Below are 22,233 nucleotides of genomic sequence, written 5' to 3'. Positions count from 1 at the left end.
ACATTTCTTTCAAGTTCATTTACATACTTGATTCCACATATAGCTAATTACAATCTATCAAAACACACCCTTTCATGCACATGCCCTTAAAAAATAAAATAAAATTATTTGTCCTCAACTGCAGCTGATTTACGTATTTCAAAAAAGACCTGTAAATGCTATGTAATGATTTTCATGACACCAAGTTTTAGCTGCTTAAATCTATTCCAATAAACTCAGACTCTAGATGACTATTTGTCAAACATCAACTTCCAAATGAGTAAACTAGCCACAAGGTTAAAAAACACAAAATGAAGTTCCCCTTCATTTTGGTTGGAGAAAAGGCATTGTGCTAATGGCTAGGGAGACAATAAAGCATTTTACAGCAAAACCACACTGGGCATAGAAGGAAAAAAAAAATCAGGAGAATGAAAAAAAGAGGAAAAGCTTTTAAATTAAACATAATACAGCATTTAATGTAAGGCCAGAGGTTGTTTCTTCCTGCAAAAACCAACAGAACATTCAGGTTTTAAAGTAGTATGTATTTTAACAACAAAAGCCAGAACAGAGCACAAAAAACTTTTAAAAGAGCCTATAGATAGTACATTATATAGTATTTAGTTCAAGCAAAACTGATTTGGTAGGTAACAGCTGACAGAAGCAAGCAGCCAAAAGGAAGGGTGAAGGGAAGCTATATTTTTTCAAAATTAAAACCCCTTAATGGTCTGTGGAATGCTGTTTACTTCAGCTCTTTTTTACAACCACTGCTGCATGGAGAAGGGATTGACTGAAACGTCTGCAGCCTGTGGCCACCCACACGATGGGAAGCACTATGATTAAAGAGAATGCTACGCTGTTGTATCTGCCAGCCGTCTGTTCCATGCTGTAATTATTATACTAGCCGTCTTCTTATAATCTATTGCATCTGTTGTGGCAAGACCCCAGAGTAAGCACTGTCCAACAAGAAAACCATTGAACCTGAATAGCAAGTTATTTTTAATGTGCACAAATGGTCTGAAAACTGGATACTTTAAATACTTCTCTTTAAAGTTTATGAAAACATTTTGCCTTGCAAGATAGCCAGTGATACAGAGAAAGCAGAACTACCACTGAAATACTCACTTTAACATAACTACCTAAAGATACAGTCTGACACACCACCCATTCACCCCACATCTTTATAATGAACTAAGTTGTTGCGTTAAATCTTTGAAGCACAAAAACCGTGTGAATTCTAGGTAGACATGTATCTAGAAAATGCTAATATATCAGAATATATCAGTCACTTTGTTACTACATACACTGAACATTTCTGATGATCCTGTGATTATAACTGCTCCCTTCCTCTATAAGAATATTTAATATTTAATAGCAACAGCAATTTTGAAAATAACAAAATAAGCCCTAAACACCAAAATAAGTAGCAGTTCTCTAAGCAGAAATTTTATTTTGAATTCTGATCTCTGCATTAAGTGGTAAAGGAGTTCAAAATTCCTTTAAAAACTACATGCATTTTCTTGATTTCTTTTGGTGTTTTATCACACAAAATCAAGCAGTACAACACTACTGTGCACAACACATAGCTGTTATTGCACTCTTTTCCAACTAATGGTACAGGCAGCCTGTACCATTTCATCAATTTTACCAAGAGTTGGCTGCAAATGCTCCAGTGAAAAGCACAGACTGTCTACTGGCTGTAACTATGAGCTATTGCACTAACCAGTGTGCCACCACCTAGCAAAGAGGGGAAAAGGATATATCACAAGCAAGGCAGAATGAAAACAATCAAGGACTGAGTAAAAGCCCATTTATCTCCAAGCACTCCAGACCACTTTGAGGAAATATCTTTAGACCCTCTTACATATAAGCCGTTGATGGAAGGCAAGGGTAAATTCCATATATAGTGATTGAGGAAAACTGCTACAAAGACTCCTGAAGAACCAGTGAAAACCACAGAAAAAATTAATAGAAAAAGTATAAACAAGACACATACTTTAATCACCATCAGATGTCTTTCATCTGAAGGAACATACTATGATCTCTGCAGTGATCAAAGCTCCTGATGATTATTTGCACAGGTTAGAGGAGGAATGACAACGCTTTTCCAAACATACCAAAAAAGCCAAAAGATCCATAAAACCACAAAAGTGAGTCTCAGAAAGTGATTAAGTAACTTTGAACTACTTTGGCCTCCAGGAGACTTAACATTTTCCATTTGTCTCTTGGATCTATGCCTCCTGGAACACAGACATCCCTCTCCCCACTGCTAGGGAAAACCAGATCGCCTGCTCCATGCCTTCCCATCCCTCTTACACCGACATTGCCTTCTGATTATTTTATGTTTTATCACAGTAAAATATTGCAGTGATATTATCACAAAGGTAAGAAATAGCCCAAGACAACTAGTTATTAATCTTAGTCCAAATACTACTCAAATTGTTTTCCCTTTAGAGAGGGGAAATGACAACAAAAAAAGTTTGAAAATTCTGTATTGTAACAGAACCCTGCTAAAACCTATCCTCTATGACACAGATTCTCCCTCCTTTAACTTTCTCAGTAATAAATAGCAGGTGAAGTATGTTCATAATTTTAACTCAGATATCTCTGTTCAGCTCCTAATCTCCTTCTTTCAAAGTTGTCTAGATAAGAAGGAAAAAATATGTTTCTCAGTATGTCCTCTAGCCACTCATAAGCCTTTTAATAGACACATTACCCATATATGTCATTAAAGTAGTATTCTTATCTCGCAGAGACATCCTTTATTATAAATCCAACATTATTCTAATATGTCTTCCATCAGATGGTCTTGGCGCCCATATCCCCCATAGAATGACAATTCACAAGTGATTTAGGTTCTTCCTAACATAGAAAAGCAAACTAAAGAACAGATATTGAGGTTCATTCTAATTTGAGCACTACATATTTTCTTTATGTTACCTTAAATTCCTGTCTCCTAGAAAAATATAAACTTGAAGAATTTCTTCTATAAAGAGTTAATTATTAAAAGAATACCTTCTAGGAAAAGAAGAGAAAAGCTCTTTACATTATGTTTGGATTACTTTTAACATAAGTCCTTTCCTAACGATTTCTAATGTTTTCCTAAACATCTGATAAACCATGCATACAAAAAAAAAAAAAAAAAAATAGGTAATGAATTTGAATGATGGCAAGCATATTTGCCCCAAAATCTAATCAACATTCTTTACCTAAGAAGAGAATATTGTAATTCCAATTCTGTGTTTATCCTACACAGCATCACAGAATGGTCTGGGTTGGAAGGGGACCTTGAAAATGATCTAATTCCAACCCACCCACCATGGGCAGGGATACTTTCAAGGCATTTGGGCCTCGCCTGAGCAACGCTGCAGTTGTGCCTGCGTTGGCCATATACCTTGCTGCCCCGGAGCCTGACCCCTGGCCATGACTTCAAAGCTAAACCTTGCGCCTGCCTCATCACTGTGGGCCTGGTGTGGCACTCACTGGACTCACAGCTGACCACCTCACAGCTGGTGGTTGTCATTGGACTTGCTCTATACTCATTTTCACTGGGTGTCACTAATAAGTCTTTTCTATTAGCCTCTCTATTGAATACCCTCAGATCTTACACAGATTACGAGTTTACCTACATCTACATTTTGTCTCACTGAATTTTTCCCAAATGCTTATTGAATTTTCCAGCCAAAGGCAATTCTGTTGGCTGTCTGAATTTACCTTCATAAATGCAATAATTAAGAGCTGAAAAGTGCTTAATTTCTGAATTTATTTACAGAACTTCTGGCCACAACTGGTTTATTATTACTTAAGATGAAGCTCTATTTTCACAAAAAAAAAAAAAACCACACAAACATTTTACTGCATGAACTGAGGTCAGTGGATAACTAGGATTTCTTATTCTTGCTTTTGTTAAGCCCATGGCACAAACAGCAGCATTTTCCCATTTTAACTGACATGACTGCAGTGGTACCATCTCGGGTTTTTTTGCAAAACCAAACCTGAGAATTCTTTTTCATAAATTATTTATTCCATTCTGTTTTGAAAAACTTTCAAGATCTGCACAGATTGCTTCTTGAAGAGTTTTGCACAATAGTACACTTAACATAAGGATGGTTCAGGCCCCTTGATGAAGGATATTCAGAAGACTTTTTATGAAGTGCACTCACATGCATGATATTCTTAGTAACATCTGTCTTGCTCTACTCTTCTCCTAGGTGAGTTACAACTGTGCAAAACCTTTGTGCTTGCTTCACTTAGCTCAGGAATTCTGCTTCTTTCACAAATTACTTGGAGCTTCTGACTATAAGCACTTATTTATATGCAGCTTTCCCTATGGTGAGGGCTGAACTGGGACTGTTTTTCTAAAAACAAGGCTCATGTTATAGAAAGTTTAATATCTGGCACCAGCCAGAAACTTCACTTTTTGTGCTATTATCACATAGTCTCTTCTTATATATTTAAATGAATAATCTTTCATTGGCACTGGGTTGGCTTTATATATTGCCTAAAAATATACCAGTTATTCTACAGAACAGATGGCCTTCAGGAAAGAGTCAGAATATCTTCTTCAGGTTTGTCCTGCACTTTGAGTACTGAACTGGAAGGTTTTTTGGGTTTTTTTTTGGTCCACTGTCCCAGCTTCTGGCAAAAGTTATTCAGTTCCATCAAGTATTTTAGATCTGCATGCCCTTTCAGCTCACCTTTTTGCCTCCTTCTCTGTCAGATTTGCTTTGATAAGTGGCCCTGACGAAATAAGTATTCAATTTTTCCATGCTTTAGCTTTGACTGACATAACCTTTTTTGTTTTCTTTTGGCTCTAATTGTCCAATTGATGCTTGATGAATACAACCAATCACAACTTTGATCTGTATCTGCTAACATGTAGCTCACCACTTGTTCCAAATTCTAATTTACACTATGATCTATTGGCTGTGAGTCATCCTTTAAGTTTGTAAGACTGGCATTTGTTGGACCAATTCTGATGGCTTATCAACTTAGAAATGACATTAAAATCTGCATTTCCCACCCTCTTCATAGGATATAACCCTATGTGGGATGAAAAATTGGATTACAATTTTCATGAATGTTAAGAACATTATTAATCACATAGCATAACAATAAAATTTCTAAAAATACATTGGTCCAGTGTTTCAAGGCTTTAGCTGATCATAAATTATAGGAATAACCTGAAAAAACTCCAAACATAAATAATACAATAAGACAAAAGGGATCACTAGCCTGTAATTATTCAGAATCTCTTGTGCGTTCAGAAAAGCTTCTAGAACAGGCAAACATTAGCAGCAGGAAATATAGAAACTGTTCTTGTTTCCTTTTTTAAAAGACACGTTTATTTAATGATTGCTCTTAGTTTTAACTAAGAAAGGAAAACTTTCGAAACACAGAATAGCTGACAATAATGTACATGTACAAGGGCTAATTCGCAGTTTTTATTTTCACCCTCTGCTCTGGTGAGAGCCCACCTGGAATACTCCATCCAGCCAGGGGTCCCCAACACAGGAAGGACATGGACCTGTCAGAGGGAGTCCAGAGGAGGGACACCAAGATGATCAGAAGGATGGAGCACCTCTCCTGTGAGGGAAGGCTGAGAATTGAGATGAGCCTGGAGAAAAGAAGGCTTTGGAGTGACATAATTGTAGCCTTCCAGCACCGGAGGGGAGCCTGCAAGAAAGATGGAGAGACTTTTTACGAGAGCATGTGGTGACAGGACAATGGGAAATGGATTTAAACTAAAACAGAGTAGGCTTAGATTTGGTATTAAGAAGAAATTCTTTACTGTGAGGGTAGTAAAGCACTGGCACAGGTTTACCAGACAAGCTATGGATGCCCCAGCCCTGTAGGTTTTAAGCTGGATGGAGCTCTAAGCAATGTGGTCTAGCGGGACCTTTCCAACCCAGGCCATTACAGCAAGTTTAACAAATTATCAGCAACCCACCGTACAATATTGCCTGTTTATCGGAACACATGCAGGAACACCTGGGAAAGGCCACAGCAACAGTGCATCAGTTTAAGCCCTAACCCCAGCCAAGTTACACCCTGAGCAGGCAGGGATGTGTGCTGCACACAGCAGCGAGCGCTCAGGGCAGAGATCGCCATCTCCTGGCTCCGAGCGGCGCCGAGCGGCGCCAGCTCTAGCACGGACCGCGCCTGTGCTGGCGCACGGGGGAAGGCTGGCTCCTAGCAAGAGGCCAGAATAATGTGATTTCTTGTTCCCGACATCGCGGGGAAAGTCACGTGCCCAGAGGAAATACACTCATGAAAGTAGCAGCAATTTAAAAAAGGGCAACAGAATGACTTAAAACATGGGAGCAGCAAACCAAGAGATATGGTGAGACATACTATGAACATTCAGAATAGATTGGTTAGCTTGTCCTTAAATAATACAAATGAGCTACTAGGAAACCGTGTATACAGGAAAAACAAAGGAGTGGAAATACAGAAAAACCTGTCCTGTTCAGAATACTACTTATATTTTTATGTCAGTGAGAGAAGGAGGAAGTGAGAGAAAAGAACAGCTGTTTCTTTTTACTCAAGCTATTTGCATGGGGGGTTTTTCATTTTAAGTACTTCAGAATCAAGGTCTGAAGTGTTCCCATGTAAACTGTTCACATAATACTCTTTAATGTAACAGATCCTTGGATAGAAAGCCCTAAGTGCTAAAACCCGCCTTAAATATCAAGAATCAGTCACTATCAAAACAAGTGAAAACACAGGTAGAATTCTTCCATATCTGTGGAAAAATTATGGGCAGAAAAATAAAAAACTCAGTTCAACTGAACGCACTGTGAATACAGCAAAGATAATGGAATTAATTTTCTTGTTAATGAGGATTCTGAACTGTTGCCAAAAATTTCAGGAATCTTAACACAGAGTTCTCACTACTACAACCAGCATTAGAAACTAAGAGTTGAAACAATGCCACACAATAAGGGCACCAGGGAAGCTGACTTCTAAACTTGAGACTACTATTAAAATAAATGTTTAGTTTTCCTTGGAAGTGTATTTATTAGAATGCTGTGAAACAGAAAACTGTGTATATATTAACAGAAAATTAGTATATGCTACCTGTATGTAATAGGAAGAATGCCATCTACTGGTATATAAAAATATACACCACTGTTTCTAAGTTAGCAAACAGCTGTCATAATATACAAAAATGTTGTCATTACTGTGTTCTACAAACAACAGTGTCCAGATTCAAACTTTGCCTCACATATTCAGCATACTATATTTTAGCAAATACACGTAAGCCATATATCCTACAACATAAGCTTCTACCCATAAAACAGACAAAGAAGCAAATACAATTGTCTTATTTTAAGGTCTTAAGACCTTATTGCAACTTACCAGTATTTTAAGGGGGCTTATAAGAAAGGTGGGGATAGACATGGCCATGCACAAGACACAGATTTGCAAAATAACTACACATTTTCAGAAAGGAAAATTTGGCAAAGCCAAAAAAGCTACCTCTAAAAACATAGGGCAAACCTTAGAGGTCTTCCACTCCTATGTTTATGCTATTATGTATATACTGTCTTGTTCCTTTGTATTTGTTTGAGGTACAGTAAAACACTGAAAAAATAAATCTGAAAAAAAAGAAAAACAAAAAAGAAGACAAAAAACTTTAACAGGGTATTAACTTTCTGTTTTACATCATGTGAAAAGAGACAGGCTGCAACACTCTCATAAGTATGTATGGCCTCCCAACAGAGTACACTAAAAGCAGCATTGGAAATAAATTCCAGAGACATAAACAATTCATAACCATAGCTCATAAACTGAGAGCACAGAAGAAGGTGTGGCCAAGTTAATAAAAAGGAAACCTGCTTCAAAAAAGCTCTCACTTGCAGCAATGTGATTGCAAGAGTAACATGCAGTGAAAGGAAGCTGATCTAGCCACATCACAGAGAAGTCTATCCTAAAATCATACATACTTCACAGCTCCAAAAATCTCTGCTCAGAGAAGGCCAGCTGGAGAAACCAAATAACTTTCTTAGAGACTGGTTTCACCAGGTCATGACCATTTTTATTTGTCAGAAATCTGTGGCAGCATGTATCTTGGCTTCCTGTGTTATGCTTGGCTTTACAAAAGACCTATGTAACCTGGATTCTAACACTAAGGCTCAGAGTCATAAACAAAACAAAAAATATCTACTATTTAAAGTAGGATGTAATCCTAAAAACAGTCTACATGGCACACTCTATTAAATGTCACTAAATTTCTTTTCACATTTCATTCTTTTAAAGAACTTACCAACTTGCATACTCTTAGTTTTAGAAATGTAGTAATAATGCATTTCAAGTGGGTAGCTACCCTTCTTGCCGTTAAAAACAACACAGCATCTCTATGACAATGACAGGAAAGTTAAAAAGTAACATTCAACATTAAATACATTTTTTGCAACTTTGAAAATGCAATTTTAGCTAAAAATGAAAGTCTTGAGATCAGCCCTCCTATCACTCACTTTAGCTAAAGATGCACTGAATGGCTCCAGTACCCCTCAGAAACTCAAGCCTGCCACCAACAAAAAAAGCAAGGTATAATTTCATAGTTAATGTACATAGCTATGAAAGCAAAGGGAAGAAGAGACTCAACACTAACTTGACCAAATAATGTCATTTTCTAATCAGATACAACTTTGTAGTTTGTTTGTTTTTTTAAATATAAATCATTATCACGGACAGCAAAAGAAAACCCTCAAGAGTAGCAAAACATTTTATTTAGGTTCCTCTGTAAAACAAGTATGATAGTCCTTACTGTATCACAATTGCTGGTGACTAGAATGACAGTGATGATCAGGAAAGGGAAATAAAACCACTTTCTTCAAAAAGTTTCGTGATGATGCCCACTGGGCAGTAAAAAACTGCGAAGAAATTCTACTAATTATAGAAAATAATTTAATAATACCTTTTTTTTTACTCCCAACTGCTGTATTCTCACATGGTGCTACATTCACTTTAAGCAACCAGGAAAGTGCTGAGTGATAAAAATAGCTAGTAAGATATGTAAGATATTGTGTTCTGAATTCCTCCATGCCCTCTTTCCCTAACCTTTAGGTTAACTCTTGACCCATCAAGTCACAGTGGCTATTACAGGTGATTGAAACACACAGAGTAGGTAGAAAAATTTCTGCAGATTACATGGCTGTTTGAATCAAACACTTGACATGTTAGTTTCAATATAAGACAAAAGCAGCAGTCCCACCTCCATCCATCTCCAACCTGATTGTTCCTGCTTATCTGATACTTTTTCTTGTATCAGCATCAAAACAGTTACATGAATCAGATAAGTTAGATGTTGTAGATCAGACAATTGAGGGTTTTTTTTTTTTGTGACTGTAGTAGACTGTCTGGGTACAACTCTTCCTCAGCACTTAACATCATTAATGCACATATTATTAACATGCATCATTAATGCATATGAATATGCTATGCTACTATAAAGCAAAATGGACAAATTTTGCCCTGTTTAGTAACTAACTGAATACTACTGTGCCTCTACTATTTCATTACAAAGAATACAAGGAATTAGCAAGACTATATTTGAAAATGCAGAGGGGTTTTCTTGTGTCATTTTTCTTTAGTATTCAAGCCTGCCACACTTTGAATCAAAAGCATACTAACCTCAGTAAAAGCCTCCTAAAAAGCATTAAAGACAGGAAAAAAATAAGGGTGATTTTATTCAGTATTAAAGTGTTCAAATTTTCATGATAAGTGGTATAGCCCACTAAACAGGTATATACAGGCACCCAAGGCCACCTAAAAGACTGTGAGAACGTATTTCTAAGACTACCGCTTTTATATCAAGAATAGTTGTTTACTAACATAAAAATGTGCACCATTATCATCACCAATTATTTTATAGTAATTTGTACATCCTAGTATTACACGCATACCTAGATAATATGACATACAAAATAAACTAGTAACTAAGAAATTATCTACCTACAGAAATCTAGAAGTATCTTCAGCTTTAGCAGAGCTGTACATAAATATTGATGAGGCTGCTACATCCTCACGAGCTGTGAGGACGAAAAGATTTAAAAAAACCTATTAACAATTCCCTTTATATTTTCTACCACATTTTTATATGGAACCATGGAAAAAGGAAGGACACAACAGAACTGCACTCAGCAGGGTAAAACATTAAGCATCAATGTGCTGCTTGCTATTTACATGCTGATGTGCTTTGTTAATTCAGTGTGGAAATACGTAAAACATGAACAGATGTGCCATACAAAACCCTAATTTTTGGACTAAAGTTAGGTATTCATTTCATTATTTGTTAAGTCACTAAATATAAATACACACGTAAGCACTGCCTCTTCCCTCTCTGACAGTGTTTTAAGAAAGTTCGGATGCAATTAAATTGTTCATAGGCAGGAGATTAAACAAAATCAAAAAAGTATAAAAAATACAGAACAAATATAAGTCGCTTTCTAAACAAACCATGACATTTTTCCAGGTTATTTACTTTATCCTAATTGAAAGGTTCTTCATTTTTATAGCAACACTTGCTTCCCTTCTGATTTGAGGTTGCTGCTCATTATTCAAGGATACTAGACCTGGTGAATCTAGGAGGTTAAGAGCATCAAAACTATCAAACACAAAAGACCTCATCCTTTTAAGATTTAAAACGAGACTAACACTGACTGTGTTACAATTAGAATCGTATATTCTTCAACACAGTATATGTGCAAATTGTGTTTGGAGCAGTTTCTTAAATGACAGAAGGACAGTGTGTCTCTGCTATAGATGTAGCACCTTTAAAACATCAATTTAATTCAAAGCAGCCCTGGGACGGATTCATTCCCTTACCCTTATCCAGCTGTTGGCCTTCAGTTCCACAGCATTCTGTGGTTCACTGCTGTACAGACAGCACAAGCACCACATCAGAGTCTTCTGGCTTTCATCTGCAGGGTAAAAGCAAATAAAGATACACTTAAGAGGGAAAAGAAAAACCCAAACGAAACACAGACAGAACTACACACAACAATCCCTATTCATACACAAAACTGAGGTCCTAAATATCAGCCTGAACTCATGCTGCTTCTACTCTACCAGATTCATACCATACACTTAACTTTAATCACTATATACTTTTTGTATATTCATTTCCTTCAATAGCAGATTAAAAGGTACCAGTGTTCAGAATCTATACAACAGTTAGATATCTTAAGAAATCTGCAGGACCTAGTAATTTATTCACATAAGTAACACCTGAAGCCACATTCAAGGAACTTTCAACTCAGTAAATAATATCATTAAAAGTAGACAATAGTCTACAGTAGTAAAATAGTTTATCACATTGCGTCTAAAGCTTGCACAACTCAAGTATGCTCAGTTACAAAATACTAAAGTTTGTGAAGTAAGAAATCATTCATAACTAGAATATAAATTGACAAGTTCTCTGTAAAAATATAGAAGGAGTCTCCATGCCTCAGGAATACAACTTTTCTGCAGACAGCAGAATAGTTAATGATGATGCAAAAAAATCCTATTCCAATTTTCTGTTAAAGATCAGACTGGGTTTTACTTAATTCTAATCTACTGTTTGAAATGAGCTCTCTTCTTTAAGAATCTACTATAAAATGAGCACAACTCTCACTGCTCAGATGAACAGGTATTACAGAGGAGCTGATTATCTGAAGTAAGCAGCTGAAGAGCCATTTAACTCATGATTATTTCCCACAACTTTGTTTTCAATAGGCTTTGGTGAACATTTTTCCTAATGTTCTTCAGCGCATACTAAGATGTCCTACAGTGAATTTAATGCCAGAAAAAAACAGTGTGATTGAAATGAAAATTCTGAAAACTGGATGTAGTTCAGATATAATGTTCACTTAGTAAGCAATAAGCTTCTTGTTAAAAATAGTACAAATAAGTGATCAGTTTAGATAGTTATTAGATCAAATAACTATCCATTTTAGACATTATGTTATGAGACAAATTGATTATCAAGCTGAACTAGTAAATTCTTTTCTTTTCTGTGTATTTGTTATCCAGGATGCAATAAACAGTATTATTTAGAAGTATTTTGTTGAGAAAGCCTGAGGAAAAAATAAAAAGTCCATTAAGTACTGCCTGTATTTTCACCAGGTGACTAAAGATGTTAACACTGATTTAAACCAGTATTCCTCAATAAATGTCCAACAAACCTGGAGGCCATTACGAACCTCCCACTGACTAACATCTCTGCAACAGAAATGGTTTCCCAGGCATACACTTTTAACCCACCACAGTTTGAGGTACTCTGCCATTTTGTGGTTTGGGGACTTACTATGGATTTTTACAAGGCCAATAATTTCCTATGTTTTGTAATTCTGCAGTTAAAGGACGCATCTTGTATAATACTCAGCAGAAGTTCTTAAACCCTGATTATATCCAACTGGCATTTAGACATCAGCACTATCCGACAACTATCTTCTTCAAAAGCACCTTTCATCTAAACTCTACTATAATAGTATCTAGGAAAAAATAATGAGTGGTTTATTTACCTAAATTACTAAATTCCTTATTAGAAAATAAAGATTTTAAACATTATTAATTACTAATACTAAATATTGCCTGATTATGAAGTCTGGCTTTTGACATACCCTTCAATTATATAAATTACACAGAAAAAGGGAAGAAGACATCAACTCCAAACCTCTTATCTCAAACAGCATATCCATAGTTCACGTATTTCTCCTTTTGACTTGTACAGTTTATAGCGTATGTCCACAATACGTCAATAAGCAATTTTATTTAAAATTTGGTTTTCTTTTAACTTAAAAACAAATAAAGAAAAGAGGTGAAGAAAATACATGTAACTGCTTGAATAGATTTCTGGATGAGAAGATTTTTTGTCACATGTGATGACTTGCTGCATACTATATGTATTGCTGCCTGTCAGAAATGCAAATCAGTATGATGAAAGCTAAAATGACGAAAACAAAGCCTAGATAAACTGAGTTGGCACACTTTGTCAGCATAATAAGTTTACACAGATTAACACATATAGATTCAAACTTCATCCCCAGTGAAACCAATCTATGCTGGTCTCATAGGTAAGTCAAGTTTCCAAAAAACAAGGAACTGGTACAACTTCAGATTTTCCTAGTTCAAAAAATTACTTTTTGCCCAAAACTGAGTTAGCTTCCTATAGATCTGTGAAAAACAGGAAAAGAGCCCATACAATCCTCTTGCTGATATACCCCATGACACACCATGATGGAAACTCTTGGTTCACTGTTTTCACAGCTGCTCTGGAACAGGGGATGAAAGAAGGGAAGATTAGGACAGATCTTAAAATAATTACAGCAGCTGCAAAATATAATCCTATCAAAAGACCAAACACAGAGCTATCGAAAACCTAGTGGTGGATTTTTTCCTCCCAGTTTTCTAGCAACTGCAATCTCAATGGAAAACCTATCATCGTGATACATACTGAAAAGCATTATCAAGATACAAACAAAGGAATTTGATCTTACTATGGCATGAAACGTTGCCTAATACCCAAACAACCAATTAATACATCCACAGAAATAAAATTAAAAACTCAGAGTTGGATATTCCAGCTCAAAAAAGGTTATCTACCACCTATCAACAGAACTCCTTTAAGGAGGTAAATGTTGTATTCCAACAAAGGGAATAAAAAAATTCTGTAGGAAATTTTAGACAGCTTGCAAGCTGTTTTGTAAAAAAAAAGAAAAACGAAACATCAACCAAAAAAAAGGGAATAGAACCCCAAAGAAACAAACAAAAGAACTGAAACACCTCAAACCAAACAACCAATCGAAAGTCCAAACCTTTATGATCATTTTTTTCCTGCCAATCTCACCACAAAAAAACTGTAAAACAACAGACAAAGAACCAAAAGGTATGTTTTTCTCATAACACAAGGTAGTCTCAATCATCCCAAGCACATTCAGTTTACAAATAGCCTGCAGCCAGACAGAAGAAAGAAAACCCTAATCTTACAGCCAGAAATACTATTTTTAGAGTTTGTTGTAAAATTTTATTGAAACACATCACAAAATGTGGATTAGTTAAAACTGAACTTTCTGTTGAAATGAGTCCAGTCCCAAGCTTGCATGCTCACACACATATACTGACATATAGAGCCACCAAGAAACCTCCCAGCATTTATAGTATTAGTTTGGGATCCAGATATTTGGGCTCAAAACTCAAACCAGAAGGTTCTACTGAGAAGGTAATCACACAGCCCACAAAAAAACCCAAACAAAACCAAACAAACAAACAAGTATCAACCAACTGACTGAACAACAAAACTAAAACAAACAAATAAACAAAAAACAACAAAAAACCAAACAGAAAAATCAGCACCACTGGAATTCCTAAGCAAAACTGAATTCCTCCTTTATCCCTTGTGGTTCAGGACCACAAATCTCAGTCATGAGATTTTCTTCAGTCGTGCTTCCCTCACATTAGCATTCTAAATAAGGCTAACTTGGTCACCTCCTCCTCAGGAGTGTTTATGAGGAGATTATTTTCCCTCAGAGACTATGCTTCCTGCACTGAGTGGTCAGCCATGTCAGCTTCCAGCACCAACAGACATTCATCTAAGGTGATAGGTATTGTGGTTTGGACATGATGCGAAAGTATGTTTTTCCTGCTCCATTTTTTAGTATGAAAGACTGAATTGAACAAAATTAGTTCCTTTTTCTGTGAGGATGGCCTGGTCTCAACACATGCCTGAATGAGCTATTTATCCAAATGAGAAATTATATGAAACCCACTTGAGAGTCAGCATCTGCTATAGCCAGCACTATCTTAAAGAATATCTTCAGAACCAGTGCCAAAAAAAATGAAAAACTGCTGAATCTAAAATGCCACCAGTCCAAAGAGTGCTCAGGTGGCTCTAAGAAGAGGAAGTGGTGGGAATGTAAAAGCAGACATCTTCAGGTCTATTGATGTCAGAAAATCTTTATGCATTGAAGTGAAGGATTCCATTTTGAGCAAGTAAAGCTCTCTGGCTTGCTTGCCACTTGGAGACAAAAAAACCCTGTAGTAAGACTTCATTGTCAAGAAAACTTCAGAGGTAATGACCAAATTGCAGAAGAAGTGCAAATTGCAGCTTCAGAAAATGCTGAAGGAACACAAAAAAGAGGAAAGAAGTAGAGGAAACCAAGAATGTATTGCTGGGATTTGTGTGAAAAGAAGCCAAAAGCAGACATAGATGGCTTTCAACTCTGATGAGAAATATAGGTGAAGCTATAAAACAATATACTGTCGGCTCAGAAAAACTGACCTTCTGAAGACTTGCATATTCCAAACAAAAACTTAGAAGCAAAGCATGTAAACATCAATGGTTACCAACATGCTCAAAAACTATGATTAGAAGGGAAATCTCTCCATAGTAAAAATACATCTGTAAGTATGAAAAGGCATTTCAAAAGGCACACATTTGTTGCTCTGAAAAAGTGGTCTATGTCTAAACCTGGTTCCTTCCCAAATTTTGCTTTCAGAGGTGAAATGCTGACATTACACACACCTACTACGTATTTTACAGACAAGTTCATTTTGCCTGTGCTTGGACCTGTCTAGAAGACAAAGCCAAAACAGAAGATGTAAGCTGTGCTTGACTTAAAAAGCCCTTCTAGCTGAAAAAAATTTGCCCTTTTCTGTATTTCCCCAAAATGAAGCATAAAGCAGAAGAGACCTAATGTTATTTATTTTTCTTTTCTTTCCCTTTTTTATTTGCAGTTGTAATAAGAGCAAAAGACTGACAAAAAGTTATTTTAAGGGCCTAACAGGGAAGCTCAGAATCAGTTTTTTGCTTAAATGAGATCCCAAGTAATTTATCAAAAATTTATCCCAACAGTACTCCTGGGCCAAATTTATTTTCTCTTCTATATTCTCACCCACACACATATTCACCACCAGTAAGAGTATTTCATTTTTCCATATGCTTTTTTCCTATGTTACTACTTTACTGTTTTAATTTAGATTCTATGTGCATTTTCACTAGTTAAGGACAGAGAGATGGGGAAAATACACCGTAAGGATTCAATAAAAACAAACACAATCATAACATAGACTAATTACAAAACATAAATATCAGAGAAGTTATTTCTTCTATCTTAGCGTACTTGTATATTCTGATACACACAGAAGGAAACTTCTGTTGAAATTTTGTACATTTTGAGACTCCAGCAAATGTAATCAATACAACAAAAAATGAGAATGGAAATCGTGATGCACATAAACACTCACTGAGTTTAAAACCTCCTGGTCCCAAGCCAAGATTCCATGACTAAACCATGAAATTAATTAGATCCAAAAGTGAATTTAACATTTCTGAAGCCCATTTATTTTAAATAACACGGATAGTCTTTTCATCTCAAAATTTTACTTCAGTAAAAAAGAATGCTGTGTTTTTATGGAAAAAAAGTCATAGTATTTAACAACTCATATTTTCCTAATTTCCACAAAATAAAGTTTATGGAACTGCTGCAGAAATGTCTTTGCACATTCTTACCATATCCAATAACAAAAGGATTCCAACAGAGCCTTCCTAGAAGCTGTCCAATTAAAGGGAACTGCTGGATTGCTGCAGTGGGACCCTGCTAAAACACAAACAAATAGATAGTAAATATACTCCACATCAAAAGTAGGTTAAGAGAACTGTTACTGATACACACTGTTGTAAATTACAATCCCAATTATTACACTCTGAAATAAATTAAATGGTCTAAAATCAAAACAGGCAAGTATGTAGATTTTCTATATCATCATTCAAGTAAGTTAAAACTTATGTAATTTTCTTACCTAATACTTAACTATGTTAGAAAATTTGTTCATTTGCTTCACCAAGCAAGCAGATCAGTATTAGTAACTAGCAAGTGTACAATTTCATTGTATTAAAAGCCTAATTATGACAATTTTTGTTGATCATCACTGCTATAATACACTGTCTCAGTTTCTGAAGAAGTTAATATCTACTGTGGCATACAATTACTTTGTTACTTTTGTTTGTTTTCTTTAAATTAACTTCCATAATAATTAGCCAGTAACAAAGTGACATTTAACTTCTAACCACAATAGAAAGCTGTTTCACTATAAAAGTAATAGACAACGTAGCTAATATACAATCCTGTGTAATCAGTCTTATTTTTCCATTTTTGTAGCTTTAGTATCTAATAAATGAAGGCTTTGAAAAATAGTGCTGTGCTGAGATAACGTGCAAGTAGCAGGGATAATAAGCATATCCCGCTAACACAATAAATTTCTTACATTGTCTCATGTTTGGGGCTAGATCAAGATTTTCTGGGGCCATATTCACAAAGTCCATTTTAGGCCATGCCTCGGATTATGTGAAGTAGCAACATTCTTTTTCCTCCTTAAGGAAAAAGAAACAGAAATATGGGAAGAAACTCGATTCCCCCAAAACCTTTATTTGAAATTTAACATTTAAAGTCATTCAGAAACAAACCTCACTCTGCACTCTACAGATAAGAATATTTTAAAAAAAAAAAACTTCTATTAGAAGCAAGCCTTGTGCCATAATGCAGTAGTTCTAAGGCTAATTATACTGAATATATACACCGAAAAAGAGATGCTCCAAAAAACATACCAGCAACTAAACATGAACAACTACTTTTACTCAAGTGAGTGCAGACAATAAAACAGAACAGGCAGCAGTTTATGCCAGTGATCTGACCATGCTGCTAGAATTCACTGTGTGTGCCATAACACTGGGATTAACATGTCAGCAGACCCCCTAAGATTTAAAGGATCAGTCATAGTTTTGCATGTTAAGGGCTTTAAATCATCCAATTTATGACCTGAAAACCTGAATCAAATTCTTCTATTTGATTCAGGTTTTCAGGTCATAAATTGGATGATTTAAAATTTCAGGTTTTCAGGTCTAGCCTCTTGGAAGAGTTTTTTTAAGAGGCTAGAGCATTGGCTGGGAAACTTCACTTGACATCAACCAATCAAGAAGAAAAAGCCCCTTTCACAATAAATCAGGTAAACCAGAAGCACGCTCCTGTTTGCATTACCTGTGACTGTTTCTCCAGTTTGCCCCTCTGATCCAGCAGTACCTTAGGTCAACAAGACAAACCTTTTCACTACTGTTGCCTTCTGGTTTTCTCAAAACATGGTGCAGATTTTTTTCGAAGGACCTCTTCAAAACACGTCACTCTTCCTTCTAAAGTCACTTACCAAATGTTTTATTGTTTCATAAAGCTGATGTAGAAATTCCTGGAGCTGGGGCAAGTGAAGGCACACATCCTTCTGTGATTCCAAAGTAGTGGCTTGACCCCATTCAACAGCTTTATCCAACCAATACTCAAAGTTCAATTTGGGGACAGTAGTGTCCTGAGCCATTCCACAATCCTGAAAAAAAGATTTTATCTCCACATCAGGCAGCACTGAACACTAGCTTCAAACCAAGAATGAATATACACAGAGAGGATTTCTGCTACCTTTTTGGTGAGCATTCAAGAATGGGGTGTAGGGAGTGTCTGTTTACATCTCACAAGGCTGGTAATTTTATCTGCAATATTAAGAAGTTAAACTAATAACCCCATCATGACAAAGTAGGAAAGGGGGCACAGTAATCAGTAAATTATCTTGGAATAAATGTAACACCCAGATATGTTTCAGGCTTCTCTTATCCAAATTTGTCATCATCAATATTTCACTCAGAATTTTAGAATAATTTGAGCGTGCATTTGTTCCAAATGCTATGCATGATGAAAAACTAAAAATGCTTATTCCAAGATAAATGAAAGTACTAAAATTATGCCCAACAAAACAAAAAGTACTAAAAGGTCTTTGATCATTGTAATTTCTGTATTTGCAATTGATCATTAGCTTTATGTGATAAAAAAGAGTATTCTCCTTAATAGAAACGAATAAATTTAGTATTTCAGGTCTGTTTCTCCTTGTATACCATACAAGTAAGAGGGAAAAAATATAAGCGTATGCAGCTTTACATACAGCCCAGTTCTGAATGGAAGCTGTACCATATATGATCTACATCCTATGGCACACTTCACTCTAAAAAACTGCTCATTGCGGGATAAGCACTATCACCAAGCCAGAACATTAAAACCTAACCAATCTGAGCCAGTAAAAGATAGTAAAAACCAGCATACAATTTTTTCTGCTTTACTATTATAATTTTTCTTTGACAGAAGGAACAGAGAATAGCACAGCAGACAGCAACAACCTTTAAATCTCTCTGAAAGAAATGTCTCATAGGCTGGAAGACCAGAGCACTTGCAGCCTTTCAATCATTGCTCTTTCTGTCAAAACTGTAAAGACAACTGTCAATTAACAGAATGTGGTGGCAATTTTCAAAAATTAATTGATGCCCACTTAGATTAAAATTCAGACACTCATAGATGCCACAGAAATGAATGAATATGTATCTTTGCAAGCTACAAACCAAAGAAATAAACCAGCACCTCCACAGCAGCCCTTCAAACCAAGCCTGCTTTATACAGCTAACCCTTACAAACACAGGATTTGTATAGCATGCTAATCTTGGACAGATAAAAAATTGAAGATAATTAATAAGCTTGTTTAATTCCTATGAGAAATAATTATTAATTGATTAACTAATTAAATAAATAACCCCTAGTGAACCGCTACTATCATTTGAGTTTGGATCCTGTCCAGAAAAAAAAAAGAGTGAAAAATAAAACTTAGGTTAACCTGTTGGATTGCTACTGTACAATATGTATTTGCCCCAGACTTGTTCAAAGACAAGTAAGCAAAGACACTGCTCTTGTGCTCTTTGCTAGACTCCCATTTTTATCTGTCACTGTTGCTGTCAGCAAAGCTTTTAAGGGATCTGTGCAGTACCAAGATGTTACTGATCTTCTCTGAGTATCAAAACACGCTGTGAGACTCTCCATCACAGCAGCTGCCTGAAGTGACACGGGTCCCAGAGGCAATTAGCCATCAAACACTTTTATCACCACAGAGACACAAGAAAGACTTTCAGAACAAGTTGAAGCCAGGAAGTGAACTAACACATGTGGTTAAATTAATGAGCCTACTTGATGTTCCCAGACAAGATCAATCCAACCAAATAACAGAAAAACCAATCCCCTAATAAAATGGTTTCTAAAACTTTTGGGAAAGAAGAAAAAAAGGAAAAAAAATTAAAAAAAAAGGAAGCACGAAAACTCCAGCATTTTGGGGCCAATCATGGGTTGATTTAGTATTAACTGAGAATCCAAGAAAATGAAATCAAGCAAGATAATCTAATATACTGAGTACCTGCTTCTACTACTTCAGTATGCAGAATGGCACAGCTATCACTTTTCTTTTTTCAGAAGTCTGAGATCCCAGCTCTCCAATAAGAAAGGTGTTTTGTCTCCCTGGTTATTGCTAAATAAACTAGGTTGCCTTTTTTTTTTTTTTTTTTTTTTAAAGTACTGATACTATTTTAAAAACCCCAAAAACAACAGCACAAATGCACAAATCATAAGTGAAAGAAAATCTTAGAAGTATATCTCTCCTCCATGCTGAAAACTGCAAGTGTGAATTTTTTACTGTTTCTGGTAACTAACTCCATTAATATATCTGAATATTTTGGAGATGAGAAAAGTATTCTCCCATCAACAGACTTGCAATAATCACGGACAAGACACAGCAGCTCTATGTTCGGTGCTATTCAAAACATTCACCTTGATGCATGAAAGCACAAACGAAGGATCTGGACCAAAAACTCTCCCGCTTTACAATCTAGGGTTCAGAACCTACCTTCAGAAGGATCAGCCCTAGTCTTGATCCTTTTGCATAATTTTCTGATGAAAATGAAACACCACACTGTCTCTAAAACAGAGTTCAGAAATTTTAGCCGCAGTTTAATGCTCAACTCATGGGTACATTTATGGGTAAAAAATAGAGGAGTCGGTTTTATACGCATTTCCAAAGTCGATTAAAGGACAAATGTATGTGTTTTTCTGTGCAATTAATTTTCTAAAACTGCTAAAAATCCTGATATATCAGCAACAAGGAACAAATGATCCCTATGATTAAGAGAAGATGGAATCTTCAATGCACATTTTAAATAACCATTTTGAGTGACATGTAAAGATCTTTGCACTTTTTGGGGCGAGGAAGAGGAGGAAGGGTTATGCACTTCTGTAAAGCTTTGGATAAGAACTACTCTTGTAGATTCAATGGCAGAAGAATCCCTTACAGCAACTATTAACAGCCACAGAATCCTCTGAGTTGGAAGGAACCCATAAGGATCACCATGTCCAGCTTTTAAGGGAATGCTCTATGTGGGAATGGAACCCACGATCTTGGTCTTGTTAGTATCATACTCCAATCCTCTAAACTCATCTCAGGGTTGAATGTAGATTTTCAAGAATTATAATCACCAAAAATGTTAAAGGCATTGCTGCTCTCTGTTTTGGAATACCACCAATTCACATTTTTTATAAAATTATGCTGAGATCAACGGAAGAACACAATAAAGTGGCATTTCTAGGAATTACTACACTATTCATATAAGCCACTGGCCCTTCTTTAGCATTTACTATGTGCTTCAAATTTATCCTTGATCAAGAATGTGATTAATTTAATATACATTAAGATTTTCGGCCACAATACCACATATTCCACACTATTTCCAATATTGTTCTGTTTCCAATAGCATGATTTTTAAGCTGTATTTGTTTGTTTTCACTATAAGTTTACAAGTAAATAGTTATTTTATTGATTGTTTACTTTAATTACAGCACCTTGTCCTGAAAAGAGCAATTTGATTAATACAGTTTACTCTTGTCTTCACCCAAACATTACTGGAAAACAGGAAAGATACTGTGCATGTATAAATCCTGTTAATATATAAATAATCTGATTAAAAAGCAAGCATACCAGAGATACAGATTTAATCTCAAAAACCATCATATGATATAGGATATGGTTTATTAAAGAAATAGAAAACTGTTAGGTAATCAAAGGTAACTTAAATGTTCAGGCACCAGTATCATATAGAACATATTAGAAGAGCTACAGGAATCTCATACAATAAATACCTGATTAATAATTTGACTTACAATACTGACAAGGATGTTCCTAAAGTATCTTTCAGATTAATTTCCATTCTTTTAAGTTAGTAAGGACTCATTTTAGCTGCCAAAAATCAAAAACTGATTCTCGTTTTGACTGGGTTCGTCACAACACGGCAAATTCAGAAGCCAGATTTATTGTCAATCATCTTACAGTATCTTTCACTTCTAGAAAGAAGTCTTTAGTCCTCTTCTC

The 22,233-nt window shown here is 35.8% G+C and overlaps 2 protein-coding genes across 6 annotated transcripts in view; one reads left to right on the top strand and one right to left on the bottom strand.

Moving 5' to 3' along the window:
• The window catches only part of AOPEP (aminopeptidase O (putative)), a 579,142-nt gene that overhangs the window by 241,954 nt on the left and 314,955 nt on the right, over positions 1-22,233 (top strand). The gene's annotated exons all lie outside the window — the stretch shown is intronic.
• FANCC (FA complementation group C) overlaps positions 1-22,233 on the bottom strand; it is an 80,658-nt gene that overhangs the window by 47,161 nt on the left and 11,264 nt on the right. For 4 of the 5 annotated variants that reach the window (XM_030237377.2, XM_030237375.2, XM_050986951.1 and 1 more), the window contains 3 exons: positions 18,163-18,336; positions 16,475-16,562; positions 10,810-10,904 (listed from right to left, as the gene is read on the bottom strand). In XM_030237377.2, the coding sequence (XP_030093237.1) occupies positions 10,810-10,904; positions 16,475-16,562; positions 18,163-18,327 (348 nt within the window). In that variant the 5' untranslated portion in view covers positions 18,328-18,336. The remainder of the gene's footprint in view (positions 1-10,809; positions 10,905-16,474; positions 16,563-18,162; positions 18,337-22,233) is intronic. The other variant, XM_030237376.2, reaches the window with a different exon arrangement.

The sequence above is a fragment of the Serinus canaria genome, chromosome Z (assembly GCF_022539315.1).
Source record: "Serinus canaria isolate serCan28SL12 chromosome Z, serCan2020, whole genome shotgun sequence".
NCBI classification, from domain to species: domain Eukaryota; kingdom Metazoa; phylum Chordata; class Aves; order Passeriformes; family Fringillidae; genus Serinus; species Serinus canaria.
The sequence above is the reverse complement of the archived record's forward strand: the minus strand, read 5'-3'. Positions and strand labels throughout refer to the sequence as shown.